This window comes from Oncorhynchus mykiss, chromosome 12 (assembly GCF_057628025.1).
Source record: "Oncorhynchus mykiss isolate SJ-2025 chromosome 12, ASM5762802v1, whole genome shotgun sequence".
NCBI lineage: Eukaryota > Metazoa > Chordata > Actinopteri > Salmoniformes > Salmonidae > Oncorhynchus > Oncorhynchus mykiss.
In genome coordinates this window covers 55,963,046-55,982,131 of record NC_143033.1, presented here as the reverse complement: position 1 = coordinate 55,982,131, position 19,086 = coordinate 55,963,046, and the positions used below count along the sequence as shown (strand labels likewise).

General features: G+C 44.0%; 1 protein-coding gene across 16 annotated transcripts in view; it reads right to left on the bottom strand.

Annotated features, from left to right (window-relative positions):
* LOC110537795 (actin-binding LIM protein 3) overlaps positions 1-19,086 on the bottom strand; it is a 128,677-nt gene that overhangs the window by 19,883 nt on the left and 89,708 nt on the right. For 2 of the 16 annotated variants that reach the window (XM_036937825.2, XM_090192795.1), the window contains exons 10-15: positions 8,706-8,861; positions 8,104-8,133; positions 5,848-5,983; positions 4,865-4,963; positions 3,636-3,686; positions 167-301 (exon numbers count right to left, since the gene is read on the bottom strand). In XM_036937825.2, the coding sequence (XP_036793720.1) occupies positions 167-301; positions 3,636-3,686; positions 4,865-4,963; positions 5,848-5,983; positions 8,104-8,133; positions 8,706-8,861 (607 nt within the window). Of the gene's footprint in view, positions 1-166; positions 302-2,435; positions 3,687-4,864; positions 4,964-5,847; positions 5,984-8,103; positions 8,134-8,705; positions 8,862-19,086 lie in introns of those variants that run through there. The other 14 variants (XM_090192802.1, XM_090192800.1, XM_090192804.1 and 11 more) reach the window with 11 other exon arrangements.

The following is a 19,086-nucleotide window of genomic DNA, read 5'->3' as shown; positions in this document are numbered from 1 at the left end:
ACCTGGTTACTGTAAGACATAGAGTTGAGAGTTGAAATGATGGGAAATCTATGACCAAGACGTGCTCTCTTTAAATATCTAACAACTTGATCGATATACATCCTGTCAATTTCTCAATAACCCATTTAGCCAACAGTGAGTGCTCTTGGTCCTCCGGAAGCAGTACCTTTGGGAGAGGGGGTGTAGGGGTAGTAGTTAGACTGCTGGTGGTAGTGGTCAGGAGAATATGAGTCGGGAAACTGGGAGGTCTGGAGGATGTCCTCGCTGGTTTTACTCTTCGTGGCTGAGTAGTCAGAATCACCTGTAGGGAGAGAACACGAGGTGAAAGCACACACATGCACACGCACGCGCACACACACACACACACACACACACACACACACACACACACACACACACACACACACCCTCGATGACAGCCTGCTTGAGAGAGAACAGTATTCCTCTCCCAGTAATGACTGTGTCTAGCCTGTTTCTTTAGGTCTTGCAGTAATGCAGACCGAGTGAGGCAGTCAGAGATGTGGTGGGAAGGCAGGCAGTCTAGTTAGTCTCTAAGAGGAGTGACAAAAGACCACTCAGGTTAATGAGCTAATTATTACACAGCAAGATGACTCTCAAGGCCACAGGACGACAGAGGGAAAGACAGAGCGAGGGGGAGAGGGGGAGGTAAATAAGGATAGAGATGCCAATATTAACCACAAATAATACTGTATCTGAGGCACTGGTAAGTGTTCAGATAAAGATAGACTGCAGATGGATAGACTGGCCCAGGTACTTACAAAGAGGAGAGTTGACCAAGGACAGTAAAGCAGGATAAAGGGAGAGGGAGAGTGAAAAGAAGGAAGGTTATATTATCCACATAGATTAAAAAAATAAAGGACCAAACAGATATACTACATACATGAAGGTAAACCAATCAGCTAGGATTTAAACAGACAAGGAAACTTGTAAAGCTCTCTAGCAAAGTTAACACTGTTACCCTCCATGTGGATTAAGCAAACAGTTATGTGCATTACAGGCCACAGGTAAAACCACACACACAGACATAGTGTGACCCCCCCCCCCCCCCCCCCCCCCCCCCCCCCCCCCCTCTGTCATAAATTACTAGGTGGACCGTGGAAGGAAGCCTGTCAAGTCCTGTAACTCAGCGCCTGATGTCAACTCATCGTACCTCTGTCCACCTCTCTGTTGATAGATGACCACTCTGCTCACAATGATTTCTATCAATTTCTAGCCACCTCTGCACAGGTTCTGGTGGGACTCCAGCATGAGACGATTGCATTGCAAATCATAAGGTGGCAATAACTATTGGAGGACAGGAGCACTGAGTCAGTCAGAAAGATGCGTGTGCTGATGGAATTCAGAATCAGCTCTCAACAGGTCGGACAATGAGCCCGGGCTGGATCACAAGGGACTGTGGAAGTGGTAACCCTTAACCTAAGGCAGGGGTCTCATTCTCAACATATTATGCTTGTGTTAGGTGTGTGTGTGTAGTGTGGTCTACACACTGTTGTGATCCATAGTGCTATTATGAGCCTGTGCGCATACGACAGCCTGCGTGCATCCCTATTGCTTGTACCCAGAGATGTGACATCCCCTTGAATGTATTATGAATGAAAGAGATCATTTCTGCTCTGTTTCTCCTCCCCTCTCTGGCGTTTGAATGGGAAATGGGAACGCGTTCAAACCATGTTTCCTCTCAGTGAACACTGAGATTGTGCTGCTCAATATGATGTGGTTTATCAGAGTAGCAGGAAGGAATTTATTTTGTTGGCCTCAATGCACAGTCTTTGTCTAATGTGAGTGAGTACCTGTTGAGAGGGGATCTTTACTAGCACAACAACTTGGGAGCAATGGTTTTATGCGCAAATAATTACTGTAGGCTATATTAATGCTGAAGCATATTATCCCAACGTCTCTGTGGTATGTTTGATGCTACTGTATCTTAACAGAGAAACACCATGAGTCTGTAATGTACACAACCATACAGGAGAGTGAACAGTACAGAGAGACACTGACACATATATATACTGTATATACTCTTACGGTTGAGCAATGCAGCCTAATGACATGCACAACTACTTAACCATGAAATAGGGAAACTGAGTATCTCTGAAGTCTAGAGGTAAAATGACCGTGCATCACATACTGCAGCACAAGAAACAGAAATGATATTCACAGTCACACCGCAAATGAAAAAAGTACGTAAAAAAAAATAGCTGCCATTATTGGGCCATTAAAATACAATTTCGTTCAAAATATTAGCAAAAGGGAAGGAATATTGATGCTTCTTTCTTGCCAACAGCAGTGTGACATAATGTACTAGCATTAGCATAATGTATTGAGATCATGCAAGACAAGTCTCACTAATAAACCCAGTGAATCCATGAAACAAGATCAGCATGTTCCTTCTCAGTTAACCGTGGTGGGAATTAGGTTGAGGTACACTCTGTTCAAGTTGGTTAATAGCATGCAAAGTATATACAGTACGACAGAAACAGTTAGCCAGCTTCAAACTAGGATGTGGAGCCTCAGCACTGAGAAGTGTTTTAACCCTCCTGCTGTGTTCTCTCTGGAAAAAATGTAGCTCATTTAATCAATCTGATTGTCATAAGGTTCCATGACTTTGTCCACACAGGGCATCTGTACGCACAAAATACATTTGGATGATTTTCATTACATTTTGGGTGTTTTATTGAACCTTTTTACACCTGTGGTGATCCCGGTCATTAGAAATGAATGAGTGAGACTACAATTAGTGTATAACATTTTGTTCAGGCACATGCCCATTCATCAAATGGACACCCTTCCTCTCCCAGACTCCCACATGCATGTATGTTTGAGCACACACACACACGCACACACACGCACACACACGCACACACACGCACACACACGCACACACACACACACACACACACACATACACACCATTTCTCGTAGCTCTGGTATATAAAGCATTTTTGAGACCTTGCTCACAATTCATTCTGTGGCAGCACAATGACCACACGATACACTGTATGTGAGGATCTTGATCATATCTTTGATCATGACACTGGTGAGGAGGAGAGAGTCCTTGTTAAACTTGGACAAAAAAAGTAGTCGACGAGTTGTATGAGCTCAGGTCAATGAGGCCCACATGGCCATAAATAGCAAATAGAAGTTCAAAACGTGTAATGTCCACAAGAACGTAAGTTGATAAAAAGATCTAACACAACATTAGGTGATAATATATGTATTATTAAGGATTTATAATCAGCTATAATGGGGCGGTCCTTTTGGACCGGGAACATAGAATGAATTAACATGAAATGAACACAACAGGAGGGTTAATAGGTATCATATCAGATTAGACCTGTGGTTATCAAATCAATCGGGTATTATGGGAGATAAATATGGCCAATAGCATTCCATCCTCAAAATATTTTTTTTGCTTCCAATCAGGTAGCTACCATTGATGGCGGTTAATGTTTTAGCTTGATTATCGTTGCAAGAGGCTGACACATTCAGATGTGGGGTTTTGTTGGGACGCACACACACAACACACACATCAATCACAGCTGAAACACATCACAGACAAATGTCTCTAAACAGAGAGGAGCCGTGCCTCGTGACAGGCAGCCCCACACATATACCATGTCTCTTATAGATGGGAGGTTTCCTGTAGATGTTGGGCTCGCCTGTGGCTGAGGACACAAAATGAGAGAGAGGAAATTAAACAGTGAAAAGAGAAAAGGGGAAAAAGAGAAGAGGGGGGAGGTGCAGTAAAATGTGTTTTTTTAGGGTTAAGTGCCTTGCTCAAGGGTAAATCAACAGATTTTTCACCTTGTCAGCTCGGGTATACCTTTCGGTTACTGGCCCAACACTAACCTCTAGGCTACCTGCCATGGTTCATGGTAGAAGAAGAAAGTGTTGTAGGTGTTAAAGTTGTTAGAAGTTGTACTGTAGACTTTTTTTGAAAAATGCATCCTACTTATGAAATAAATAACACTTTTTGCCAATAATTTGCCATCCTTGTCTGGACAGAGTAGAGAACAGACAGCCCCCAGAGTAGGCCACTCTTCACCTACAGAGCCTGTTATATCTCTTTCACATGTTAGATCCTTAACAAACCTCTGACTTTGTCTCTCTGTCTGCCTATCTCTCTGTCTGCCTGTCTCTCTGTCTGCTTGTCTCTCTGTCTGCCTGTCTCTCTGTCTGCCTGTCTCTCTGTCTGCCTGTGTCTCTGTCTGCCTGTCTCTCTGTCTGCCTGTCTCTCTGTCTGCCTGTGTCTCTGTCTGCCTGTCTCTCTGTCTGCTGACTCATAAACCAAGGTTGTTTGATGTATTCACTGTCTTTCCCTCCACACAGAAACCCTTAGCTCAGCTGGAAATGAACGTGTCAACACACGGCGCAGCATGAGTAAGGCGGCTGAGGTAAAAGTGACACCATCAATAAAAACAGATGAGTGAACAATGGCTACTGCATGTGCATGTGCACAGGCAAATGATACACAGTATCAACAGATGGACGGGGATGGCCACAGCATCTGATTTCAGTACAGAGAATAGAAGAGGAAGAGCTACTGCTCAGCTACTGGCAGACAACACAGGGTAATAAAGCCATACAACCTGTGACGGCGTGATTAAGCCTGAATAACGGCCCATGATTGATGGGGTGAGGATGTCATTGTAAATGAGCAATGCAGAGAGACATGGTAATTCACACAGTCAGGTGGAGGCTGGGGTAATGAAGTAAGTAGGCCGTAACATGTCCCCCCATATTGTGACCTTTGAAAACCCTTGTAGGTCTGACTTCAGTAGAGGACAGTCTGGAGGAAGAGGATGGAGGATGGGTGTGAAGGACAGGAAAAGCAGAGGCCTACCTGGCACATGGAAATGCTTGGGGGCTTGGTAGGCGGTGTGCGTGGTGGGTCTGGCATCAAGCTGACTGTAATAGGGAGAGCTCCTGCCACTCTCAGTGCCTGCAGACAGTCAGCCCAAGACCAATGACAGTGACAGAAACGAGAGCATGAGCCAAGGATTGGCACCACCCCTTAACCAGACCCATTCCATCCCACAGCCAAAGCTCAGCCCGCACTCACAGAGACACAGCCAGTCAGAGACAGTAGACAGTTTAGTTATTAGGACTAAATGTCTACTATGCCTGACTGTGTGCAGAGGAAACAGAAATACAAAGCAACTGCCAAGTCTGCCATGATGGTATTCTACATATTTGATGACTTTAAGACTAGCATAGCTCTATGCATCTCCACTAGAGGAGACTGATACGTCTTTTGAACAGTGGCAAAGCGTGATACAAACTATCTAATGCCTGCTTCGGTTCGTTTAGTTTAGCAGGGTCTAACGAGGGTTCGTGACCTGCTATTAGACAGGGATGGATGTTGTAGCGTGAGAGAATGGTGGGAAGAGCAATCCCCAGTAGTATACCGCCACTACCACCACCACCTGAACATAATACGCACAGTACTGTATATACTACAGTGTTATCAGACTCAAAGAGGAGTCTGGAGAAGATATGGCAGTGGTGTGATGTGAGTGGTAGTACTGGAGGGGATTGTGATGTGGGTGCATGAGCGGCGCCTAACCCTGAGTGGGTTAACCTGAAACTAATGTTGTTCCAGTCACCTATACAGGAAGCAAACATAAGGCATAGGGATACAACACATCTCCACACACTCCGACGCCTTCCGAACCTGATCAAACTCAGTCCACTATTGCTTTCTTGCTGATATTTTACGGCAAAACGATTTACGCTATTTCATCTTTATGAACATTTTCATGGAGGAGTTTCTCCTGCCTATGTGTAGTGCTGTGTGATGTGGTCGAGTGACGTTAAGTAACTCACCTGGGCGGTAGCAGTGTTGTGGGGAGCGGGAGGTGGACATGGTGGGGGACATGCCATGGTGACTGTAGGTGGGAGAGTCTATGAAGCCTGGGCTGGACAAGCGCCTCTGTCTCAGCTCCATGCTGTCATAGATGTCCTGGGAAACACAGTAGCAGGTCACCCACCGGTCATTGTCTGCAGGGCTCTGTCTGTCTGTCTGGCACCATCTACAGTGCCTTTGGAAATTATTCAGACCCCTTGACTTTTTCCAAATGTTGTTACGTTACAGCCTTATTCTAAAACGGATTGAATAATTTTTCCATTCATTAATCTACATACAATATCCAATAATGACAAATCAAAAACACGTTTTTAGAATTTTTTACTAATTTATCCAAAATAAAAAACTGAATATCAAATTTACATAAGTATTCAGACCTTTTACTCTGCACTTCGTTGAAGCACCTATTGCATTGATTACAGCCCCGAGTCTTCTTGGGTATGACGCTACAAGCTTGGCATACCTGTATTTGGGGAGTTCTCCCATTCTTCCCTGAAGATTCTCTCAATTTCTTTCAGGTTGAATGGAGAGCATTCCATTCCTTCTCTCCAAGTCCAGTCTCAAGTCCGGTCTCAAGTCCGGTCTCAAGTCCGGTCTCAAGGACATTCAGAAACTTGTCTCGAAGCCACTCCTGCGTAGTCTTGAATGTTCACCTGTCCTGTTGGAAGGTGAATATTCGCTCCAATCTGAGGTCCTGAGCGCTCTGGATCAGGTTTTCATCAAGAATCTCTCTGTACTTTGCTCCATTTCCTCAACCCTGAATAGTCTCCCAGTCCCTGCTGCTGAAAAACATCCCCACTACCTTGCTTCCCTGTAGGGATGGTGCCAGGTTTCCTCCAGATGTGACATTTGGCATTCAGAGTTCAATCTTAGTTTCATCAGACCTGGGAATCTTGTTTCTCATGGTCTGAGAGTCTTTAGGTTCCTTTTGGCAAACTCCAATGGGGCTGTCATGTGCCTTACTGAGGAGTGGCTTTCATCTGACCACTTTACAATAAAGGCCTGATTGGTGGAGTGCTGCAGAGATGGTTGTCATTCTGGAAGGTTCTCCCATCTCCACAGAGGAAATCTAGAGCTCTGTCAGAGTGACCATCAGGTTCTTGGTCACCTCCCTGACCAAGGCCCTTCTCCCTCGATTGCACAGTTTGGCCAGGTGGCCAGCTCTAGGAAGAGTCTTGGTGGTTCCAAACTTCTTCCATTTAAGAATGATGAAGGCCACTGTGTTCTTGGGGACCTTCCATGCTGCAGAACGTTTTTGGTACCCTTCCCCAGATCTGTACCTTGACACAATCCTGCTCTACAGACAATTCCTTCGACCTCATTACTTGGTTTTTGCTCTGACATGCACCTTCAACTGTGGGATCTTATATACAGTGGCAAGAAAAAGTATGTGAACCCTTTGGAATTACCTGGATTTCTGCATAAATTGGTCATCAAATTTGATCTGACCTTCATCTTAGTCACAACAATAGCTGAACACAGTGTGCTTAAACTAATAACACACACATTATTGTATTTGTCTTGTTTATATTGAATACATAATTTAAACATTCACATTGTAGGTTGGAAAATGTATGTAGCTTGGAAAAAAGGCAAGGGGTCTGAATACTTTCCGAAGGCACTGTGTATCAAAACATTACCCTCTAGACACACTATTCACTTTTTTTCCCTTTCATCTAATAACTGACTTTATTTAATCAAGTCCAATGAGAGTTTTAATTGAGTCAATTGAGTCCCTTCTAAGGCCACATGGACCGAAATATATCACACATACAGTGTACACAATCCAAATATGCCCATCCCAGACTTATTCCTATTCAGCCATCTGTTACGCTCGTCGAAATCGTGGAAATGACCAGACGAAGGTGCAGCGTGGTGAGCGTACATTTTTCTTTATTATAAATGTCGCCAACAAAACAAGAAACAACAAAAACAAACGTAAAGCTTACTTATACAGGCCACTAACAAAGACAACTACCCACAAAATACAAAAGGAAAAAAGGCTGCCTAAGTATGATTCCTAATCAGAGACAACGATAGACAGCTGTCCCTGATTGAGAACCCTACCCGGGCCAAAACATAGAAACACAGAACATAGTTTCCCACCCGAGTCACACCCTGACCAACCAAACATAGAGAATAAAAAGATCTCTACGGTCAGGGCGTGACACCATCTGTCAACTGATTCAGTGCAGTAGTGTATGGAATGTAATTACCTGAGAGTATGGAGAGAGAGTTCCCAGAGACTGTAGAGAAGAGGAATGAATAGAGGAGTTGGAATCAGTCAGTCAATAGCACCATGCTCTCCAGAATGATTTAGCAGTGTGCTATTCAAATGAGACCTGTGAGCTTACTAAACCATGAATAATAGGACTGAATAATAAGTCCTTCTTCTGTGTAGTTGTTCATAAAGTTATTACGTTAAGACAAGCACATATGAAATCTGACAGTAAACATGAGGAACCCATTGTGTCTGCGGCTTTGTCTTACTGGTGTGAAATAATCTAAATTAATAGTTAAGAGAGGCCTTGGCATGAAAACATAAAGCTCTTAATTGACATTATTTACTGTTGAGTGTCTCTCAAAGATCAATTCAAATCTGTGACCAAAGCAGGAGACTCACAAGGATGTAGTCATGTTTTAAGATGGTGCGCGACGTGACCACGGTACAACCATACAGGGGCTAAAGTGGGAAGCTTGGGGGATGTAGCAACAGGGAGACACAGAGACGGCAGGCACAGTGCATGGGCATCACACACCCACACTCACACACCCACACACATAAAAGGCAACAAGATTAGCACTAGCGTCTCAGTACCTCCCCATAGCTGTAGCGTTCTAGCCTGTCATCAGAGGAGTATCTGTGATAAGACTCATAGGGAATGAGATCGGGCCGCTGCACGTCATAAATAGCTTTAATCTTAGGCAGAGCGGCCAGATCTTTGTAATTTAGGACCTCGTTTTCCACTTTGGCCTGGAGAGAGGACACAGAACAAGACAGAACAAGGAGAAGACAGAGAAGCAGGCGTGAGACACAGAGAGAGAGGACGAAGCTTGTGTTGACAGACAGAGAAATCCGGAGGGGAGGCCAAATCAGGGTCAGCCGCAAGCTGCTGATGGCATCCTGGGTAAGACAGAAGTTCGAGCACGCACACGCACACACACACACACACACACACACACACACACACACACACACACACACACACACACACACACACACACACACACACACACACACACACACACACACACACACACAGAAAGCAGAGAGATCCCAGAAACAAACATAGACACACACCCTGTAGCAGAGAGAGAGAGCTGGAGGTGGGACATTGGTCCAGTCATAGAATTAAGAATTAGAATACTAGAATTAGAATTCTAGTATTGACATGAAAGGTATTATGACAGTATAAAGGGTCAGGCATTTTGGTCAAGGAGTTGGTCAACCATGGTTGTGATAAGATATTGTGTAAAACAATGAATTTGACGATTATCATCACAGTGTGTTTATTAGCTAGTTAGCCAGCCAGTTTGAAAGGAATGATTCCAGAAATGTTTCCAATTAACTGCCAATATGCCAACGTTGCATACAAACAATGCAGTCACTACACAGCCATACACTGGCTGAAAGAAGTTGATAGGACAAATTGTAAATGCAACAAGTACTGGTATTGTATCATATTATACAGTAACACTCACAGCTTTCCAAGAAAACAAACATTGAAACATATACTTGCGAACAAGTAGAAAAAGTTTAAACATCAGCCAATTAAAAACGTTGACATAGTTGCACGTGATCCATGTTAGCTGTTCCCATTACATAACCTGGCACATTCAGCCGTATGCTAACCAGGTGGCCGTAATTATTTCCTGTAACAAATTTCGCATTAGCCTATCAAATATCTTAAACGTTTTCTCTACAGACCAATGGCATTTCTTAAAATAGGTCAACTTGGCCACCAGGGGTATATTTAAAACTCCTAAGTCAAAGTTTACTTTTGTTCCCCTTCACTTCATCTGTTTTAAGTGTAGAGTGCTAATATTTCATGATCATCGCATCCTTGACTAGGCTCAGTGGCATGTATTCATGGAAACAATTTTTGTTATGTTTCTCTCACCTCTCTGTGTTTCATCATTTCCCTTCAATTTACAAGAGGCTGATTGTATCACACAGGAGAAAGCATCAGAACAAGTGAAACAGCGCCCCTCTGTCTCGGTATGTGTAGCTGTTATGGGATGTTTATGAATAATGACTAAACTATGTATACATTTAGCTTAGAATTATAACTAAACAAAATACTACTCTGTTACTGTATGAATGTATGAATGTTATTATAATCATAATACTGAATATAAGGTGTGTAGTTTTAGTCAAGAATTAGAACAAGGACTTTCTGTTCCTTGTTAGAAATGAATGGAGCTATCGTCAGACCGGCTGGAATACTGTGTGGTGTCAACTGTGCTTATGTCTGCGTAATGAAAAAGTAGGGAGAAAAAAAAAACTTCTGACTATTTCTGGTCTAGCGATCGATGACAAACGAGCTCGCTGCCCAAACTTACATAATTACAAAGAGGAGATTCTCCTGATTAACATTGGTGCCCGTGTAACAGTTTTTCTTCTGTCCCTCCCCTCGCCCCTACCTGGGTTTGAACCAAGGACCCTCTGCACACATAGTCAACAGCCACCCTCAAAGCATTGTTACCCATTGCTCCACAAAAGCTGCAGCATTGCAGAGCAAGGGGAACAACTACTGCCAGGTCTCAGTGATGTCACCGATTGAAACACTATTAGCGCGCACCCCGCTAACTAGCTTGCCATTTCACACCAGTTACACCCGACTTGAAAAAAAGAAAACATACACATTGCGAGATATTTGGCGAAAAAGACAGACATGCCTATATTTCCCCCATAGGAAACCATGGGATGACAGCAGAGTTCAAATATTATTTTTGTTGTTTACATTTTGTTGTTTACATTTTAACACCATAAACACCATAATATGAATCAAATTAAGTAAGACAAATTTCTTAAAATCAATCCCATATACCATATACAAAAAAAGGTTTTAAATTCTCTGGTAATGGGGCGGCAGGGTAGCCTAGTGGTTAGAGCGTTAAACTAAAATAGAGACATAAAAAAGGAACTAGGACGTGACAGTACCACCCCTCCTATAGGGGTGGGCATCTGTCCGCTCTGGCGCGGGACGTGGACCCCACTCCACCATAGTCTTGGCCCACTTAAGTGGCGCCTTACTTCCGCCGCCGACAGAGTCCGGGTCCTTGCTTCGCGTTCCTAGGAAACTATGCAGTTTTTTGTTTTTTTTACGTGTTATTTCTTACTTTAGTACCCCAGGTCATCTTAGGTTTCATTACATACAGTTGAGAAGAACTACTGAATATAAGAGCAGCGTCAACTCAACATCAGTACGACCAAGAATATGACTTTCGCAAAGCGGATCCTGTGTTCTGCCTTTCACCCAGGACAACGGAATGGATCTCAGCCGGCGACCAAAAAAAAAGACTTTGTAAAAGAGGGAAACGTAGCGGTCTTCTGGTCAGACTCCGGAGACGGGCACATCGTGCACCACTCCCCAGTATACTTCTCGCCAATGTTCAGTCTCTTGACAACAAGGTTGATAAAATCCGAGCAAGGGTAGCATTCCAGAGGGACATCAGAGACTGTAACGTTCTTTGCTTCACGGAAACATGGCTCACTGGAGAGACGCTATCGGAGTCGGTGCAGCCAGCTGGTTTCTCCACGCATCGCGCCGACAGAAACAAACATCTTTCTGGTAAGAAGAGGGGCGGGGGCGTATGCCTTATGGCTAACGAGACGTGGTGTGGTCACAAAAGCATACAGGAACTCAAGTCCTTCTGTTCACCTGATTTAGAATTCCTCACAATCAAATGTCGACCGCATTATCTACCAAGGGAATTCTCTTCGATTATAATCACAGCCGTATATATATCCCCCCAAGCAGACACATCGATGGCTCTGAACAAACTTTATTTGACTCTTTGCAAACTGGAATCCATACATCCTGAGGCTGCATTCCCATTGTAGCTGGGGATTTTAACAAGGCTAATCTGAAAACAAGACTCCCTAAATTGTATCAGCATATCGATTGCGCAACCAGGGCTGGCAAAACCTTGGATCACTGCTATTCTAACTTCCATATAAGGCATATAAGGCCCTGCCCCGCCCTCCTTTCGGAAAAGCTGACCACGACTCCATTTTGTTGATCCCTGCCTACAGACAGAAACTAAAACAAGAAGCTCCCACGCTGAGGTCTGTTCAACGCTGGTCCGACCAATCTGATTCCACACTCCAAGACTGCTTCCATCACGTGGACTGGGATATGTTTTGTATTGCGTCAGACAACAACATTGACGAATACGCTGATTCGGTGTGCGAGTTCATTAGAACGTGCGTTGATGACGTTCCCATAGCAACGATTAAAACATTCCCAAACCAGAAACCGTGGATTGATGGCAGCATTCGCGTGAAACTGAAAGCGCGAACCACTGCTTTTAATCAGGGCAAGGTGACCGGAAACATGACCGAATACAAACAGTGTAGCTATTCCCTCCACAAGGCAATCAAACAAGCTAAGCGTCAGTATAGAGACAAAGTAGAATCTCAATTCAACGGCTCAGACACAAGAGGTATGTGGCAGGGTCTACAGTCAATCGCGGATTACAAAAAGAAAACCAGCCCCGTCACGGACCAGGATGTCTTGCTCCCAGGCAGACTAAATAACTTTTTTTGCCCGCTTTGAGGACAATACAGTGCCACTGACACGGCCTGCAACCAAAACCTGCGGCCTCTCCTTCACTGCAGCCGAGGTGAGTAAAACATTTAAACGTGTTAACCCTCGCAAGGCTGCAGGCCCAGACGGCATCCCCAGCCGCGCCCTCAGAGCATGCGCAGACCAGCTGGCTGTGTGTGTTTACGGACATATTCAATCAATCCCTATCCCAGTCTGCTGTTCCCACATGCTTCAAGAGGGCCACCATTGTTCCTGTTCCCAAGAAAGCTATGGTAACTGAGCTAAACGACTACGTAGCACTCACTTCCGTCATCATGAAGTGCTTTGAGAGACTAGTCAAGGACCATATCACCTCCACCCTACCTGACACCCTAGACCCACTCCAATTTGCTTACCGCCCAAATAGGTCCACAGACGATGCAATCTCAACCACATTGCACACTGCCCTAACCCATCTGGACAAGAGGAATACCTATGTGAGAATGCTGTTCATCGACTACAGCTCGGCATTTAACACCATAGTACCCTCCAAGCTCGTCATCAAGCTCGAGACCCTGGGTCTCGACCCCGCCCTGTGCAACTGGTACTGGACTTCCTGACGGGCCGCCCCCAGGTGGTGAGGGTAGGCAACAACATCTCCACCCTGCTGATCCTCAACACTGGGGCCCCACAAGGGTGCGTTCTCAGCCCTCTCCTGTACTCCCTGTTCACCCATGACTGCCTGGCCATGCACGCCTCCAACTCAATCATCAAGTTTGCAGACCACTACAGTGGTATGCTTGATTACCAACAACAACGAGACAGTCTACAAGGAGGAGGTGAGGGCCCTCAGAGTGTGGTGTCAGGAAAATAACCTCACACTCAATGTCAACAAAACAAAGGAGATGATTGTGGACTTCAGGAAACAGCAGAGGGAGCAGCCCCCTATCCACATCAACGGGACAGTAGTGGAGAAGGTGGAAAGTTTTAGGTTCCTCGGCGTACACATCACGGACAAACTGAAATGGTCTACCCACACAGACAGCGGGGTGAAGAAGGCGCCTCTTCAACCTAAGGAGGCTGAAGAACTTATCACCAAAAACACTAAAACTTTTACAGATGCACAATCGAGAGCATCCTGTCAGGCTGCATCACCGCCTGATACGGCAACTGCTCCGGCCACAACCGTAAGGCTCTCCAGAGGGTAGTGAGGTCTGCACAACGCATCCCCAGGGGCAAAATACCTGCCCTCCAGGACACCTGCACCACCGATGTCACAGGAAGGCCATAAAGATCATCAAGGACAACAACCATCCGAGCCACTGCCTGTTCACCCTGTTACCATACAGAAGGCGAGGTCAGTACAGGTGCATCAAAGCAGGGACCGAGAGACTGAAAAACAGCTTCTATCTCAAGGCCAGCAGACTGTTAAACAGCCATCACTAACATTGAGTGGCTGCTGCCAACATACTGACTCATCTCTAGCCACTTTAATAATGAAACATTTATGTAATAAATGTATCACTAGCCACTTTAAACAATGCCACTTTATATAATGTTTACATACCCTACATTACTCATCTCAAATGTATATACTGTACTCTATACCATATACTGCAACTATGCCGTTCAGCCATCACTCATTCATATATTTTTTATGTACATATTCTTATTCATTCCTTTACACTTGTAAAGGTAGGTAGTTAAGGTAATTGTTGTGAAATTGTTAGGTTAGATTACTTGTTAGATATTACTGCATGGTCGGAACTAGAAGCACAAGCATTTCGCTACACTGACATCAACATCTGCTAACCATGTGTGACAAATACACTTGGATTGTATTTGATATAGTGTGTGTTTACCAGAGACGGCAATGTGAAGAACAGCATGACCTGCACCAAAGTCAGATTAGGATATACTGTAGCTAAAGGATCAGATAAAGTGTATTTTTACCTGGAGTTTTTCCTTATTGGAAGCTACTACTTTCACCACTTTTAGTTTTTAAATATTTGGTTGTTTAGACTCCCTTAATCACTCTGTTTAACACGTGGCCTCACGTGAATCCTTAAAGAGATGGATGGGGCTAAGGCTTAAGACACTGAATCGCTGTAGTCAAAAAAAGAGTACTCAAGTAGCTGTACCAAAACATTCAAGGGCCATTTTCTCAAAGTGGGGTTACAAGTTTATCTACTTTAAAAGCATAATTACTTTCCTATTGTTCCTCAACTGCAGTATATGATATACCATTTTGTAGCTCTGAGTCTCTACTTTTATCCAATGTAAAAATAATAATAATCACATTTTGCACCATAAGATGAATCGGGGTGGTTGGTCACAATTGTGCACATTTAGCTCAATCATCAATAATACATCAAGTAACTGCAGGTTTTTGATGTTCAGTAAAGATTAATTGATCATGTCATTTCAGATACGTGAGTGTAGCCTCACGATATCGTTCAATTTACCACCATTAATTGGATAGTTGAGTGGTTTAGGTTCATTTCCCATCCTACTGTATGCGGGCAGCCTGTCGGCGCACATTTGCCGATGTACTCTTCTTTACTTTGCAAGCTAACGGTTGAAACATTGTACAGTTGGCAAACATATAGTGGTAAGTAGACCTAATATAGATATATACACAGTACCAGTCAAAAGTTTGGACACGCCTACTCATTCAAGGGTTTTTCTTTATTTTTTTTTACTATTTTCTACATTGTAGAATAATAGTGAAGACATCAAAACTATGAAATAACACATATGGAACCAAAAATGTGTTAAATAAATCCAAATATAAATTAGTGACCCTTTGCCTTGATGACAGCTTTGCACACGCTCTTGACATTCTCTCAACTAGTTTCATAAGGTAACCTGGAATGCATTTCAATTAACAGGTGTGCCTTGTTAAAAATTAATTTGTGGAATTTATTTTCTTTTTAATGCGTTTGAGCCAATCAGGTGTGCTGTGGTACTGTATACATTAGACAGCCTTATTTGGTAAAATACCAAGTACATATTAAGCGCTATGATGAAACTGGCTCTCATGAGGACTGCCACAGGAAAGGAAGACCCAGAGTTACCTCTGCTGCAGAGGATAAGTTCATTAGAGTTACCGGCCTCAGAAAATGCACCCCAAATAACAGACACATCTCAACATCAACTATTCAGAGGAGACTGCGTGAATCAGGCCTTGGTGGTGGAATTGCTACAAATAAAGAGCTACTAAAGGACACCAACAAGAAGAAGAGTATTGCTTGGGCCAAGAAACACGAGCAACGGACATTAGACTGGTGGAAATCTGTCCTTTGGTCTGATGAATCCACATTTTTGATTTTTGGTTCCAACCGCTGTGTCATTGTGAGATGCGGAGAAGCTGGACGGATGATCTCTGCATGTGTGGTTCCCACCTTGAAGTATGGAGGAGGAGGTATGATGGTGTGGGGATGCTTTGCTGGTGACACTAGAAATTATTTATTTAGAATTCAAGGCACACATAACAAACATGGCTACCACAGCATTCTGAAACTATACGCCATCCCATCTGGTTTGGGCTTAGTGGAACTATCATTAGTTTTTCAACAGGACAATGACACAACACACCTCCAGGCTGTGTAAGGGCTATTCTACCAAGAAGGAGAGTGATGGAGTGCTGCATCAGATGACCTGGCCTCCACAATCCTCTGACCTCAAACAAATTGAGATGGTTTGGGATGAGACGGACCGCAGTGAAGGAAAAGCTGCCAACAGGTGCTCAGCATATGTGGGAACTCCTTCAAGACTGTTGGAAAAGCATTCCAGGTGAAGCTGGTTGACAGATTGCCAAGAGTGTGTAAAGCTGCCATCAAGGCAAAGAGTGGCTACTTTGAAGAATTTAAAATATAATTTGTTTAACACTTAACACTTTTTGGTTACTACATGATTCCATTTGTGTTATTTCAAAGTTTTGGTGTCTTCACTATTATTCCACAATGTAGAAAAGAGTAAAAATAAAGAAAAACCTTTGTATGAGTAGGTGTGTCCAAACGTTTGACTTGTACTGTATATAAACTCAGCAAAAAAAGAAATGTCCTCACTGTCAACTGTGTTTATTTTCAGAAAACTTAACATGTGTAAATATGTGTATGAACATAGCAAGATTCAACAACTGAGACATAAACTGAACAAGTTCCACAGACATGTGACTAACAGAAATGGAATAATGTGTCCCTGAACAAAAAGGGGGGGTCAAAATCAAAAGTAACAGTCAGTATCTAGTGTGGCCACCAGCTGCATTAAGTACTGCAGATTTGACAGTTCTTGCTGTGAGATGTTACCCCACACTTCCACCAAGGCACCTGCAAGTTCCCGGACATTTCTGGGGGGAATGACCCTAGCCCTCACCCTCCGATCCAACAGGTCCCAGACGTGCTCAATGGGATTGAGATCCGGCCTCTTCGCTGGCCATGGCAGAACACCGACATTCCTGTCTTGCAGGAAATCACGCACAGAACAAGCGGTATGGCTGGTGGCATTGTCAGGCGGGAGGGTCATGTCAGGATGAGCATGCAGGAAGAGTACCACATGAGGAAGGCAGATAACTTCCCTGTAACGCACAGCGTTGAGATTGCCTGCAATGACAACAAGCTCAGTCCGATGATGCTGTGACACACCGCCCCAGACCATGACGGACCCTCCACCTCTAAATCGATCCCGCTCCAGAGTACAGGCCTCGGTGTAATGCTCATTCCTTTGACGATAAATGCAAATCCGACCATCACCCCTGGTGAGACAAAACCTTGACTCGTCAGCGAAGAGCACTTTTTGCCAGTCCTGTCTGGTCCAGTGACAGTGGGTTTGTGCCCATAGGCAACGTTGTTGCCGGTGATGTCTGGTGATGTCCGGTGATGTCTGGCCTACAAGCCCTCAGTCCAGCCTCTCTCAGCCTATTGCGGACAGTCTGAGCACTGATGGAGGGATTGTGCGTTCCTGGTGTAACTCGGGCAGTTGTTGTTGCCATCCTGTACCTGTCCCGCAGATGTGATGCTCGGATGTACCGATCCTGTGCAGGTGTTGTTACACTTGGTCTGCCACTGCGAGGACGATCAGCTGTCTGTCCTGTCTCTCTGTAGCGCCGTCTTAGGCTTCTCACAGTATGGGCATTGCATTTTATTGCCCTGGCCACATCTGTAGTCCTCATGCCTCCTTGCAGCATGCCTAACGCACATTTATGCAGATGAGCAGGGACCTTGGACATCTTTCTTTTGGTGTTTTTCAGAGTCAGTAGAAAGGCTTCTTTAGTGTCCTAAGCTTTCATAACTGTGACCTTAAATTGCCTACTGTCTGTAAGCTGTTAAGCTGTAAGTGTCTTAACGACCGTTCCACAGGTGCATGTTCATTCATTGTTTATGGTTCATTGAACAAGCCTGGGAAACAGTGTTTAATCCCGTTACAATGAAGATCTGTGAAGATTTTTGGATTTTTACAAATTATCTTTGAAAGACAGGGTCCTGAAAAAGGGCCGTTTATTTTATGAGCTAATTAAAGCCCCCCCTGGCCAAACCCTCACCGAACTGACGACGATGGGCCAATTGTGTGCAGCACGGTCACGGACGGTTGTGACACAGCCTGGCTATAGTGACGCTGCAAACAATGCAGTGCCTTAGATCACTGTGCCACTCGGGAGGCCCCCTAATATAATTTTGTATCCAATTAGGCCTAACTAGCGAAGTTAGCAAACATCACCGTTTTTTACATTGTTATAAAGAGTGTTTAATCCCAATTTTTGCTTACAGACATGATAGGTTGCATTGATTGATGGACCACGAATTGTCTAACTGGCTATGAAAGGATCAATTTGACTAGTTAACAAGCTAACTTTGAGTGGATAAATGAGATGGCTATATCCAAATATAGTTTCATTTGCTTGCCATTGTCACGTTCGTTGAATGGAGGAGACCAAGGCGCAGCGTGATATGAACATGTTACTTTAATGACGACGAAGAAACACATAAACAAACAAGACGCTAATTATAGTGCTGACACAGGCAACTAACACATAGACAATAACCCATGAAATACCCAAAGAAGATGGCTGCCTTAATATGGTTCCCAATCAGAGACAACGATAAACAGCTGCCTCCAATTGAGAACCAATCTAGGCAACCATAGACATACATAAACACCTAGATAGTATACACCCCCAGAAACATTCAAAACCCCTAGACAGTACAAAAACACAAACATCACCCATGTCACACCCTGACCTAACCAAAATAATAAAGAAAACAAAGAATACTAAGGTCAGGGCGTGGCAGCCATCTATAGTGGTGATGACAGTAGTCCGACTGACAACTTTACCAGGACAAGGACTTACCGAATTCAAGCTCTTTCCAAAAGCTTAATCTCTGATGAAGCAAGCTAAATGGCACGTTGTTTGATTAGCTAGCTAGCTAGCTACATGTCAAATGGATA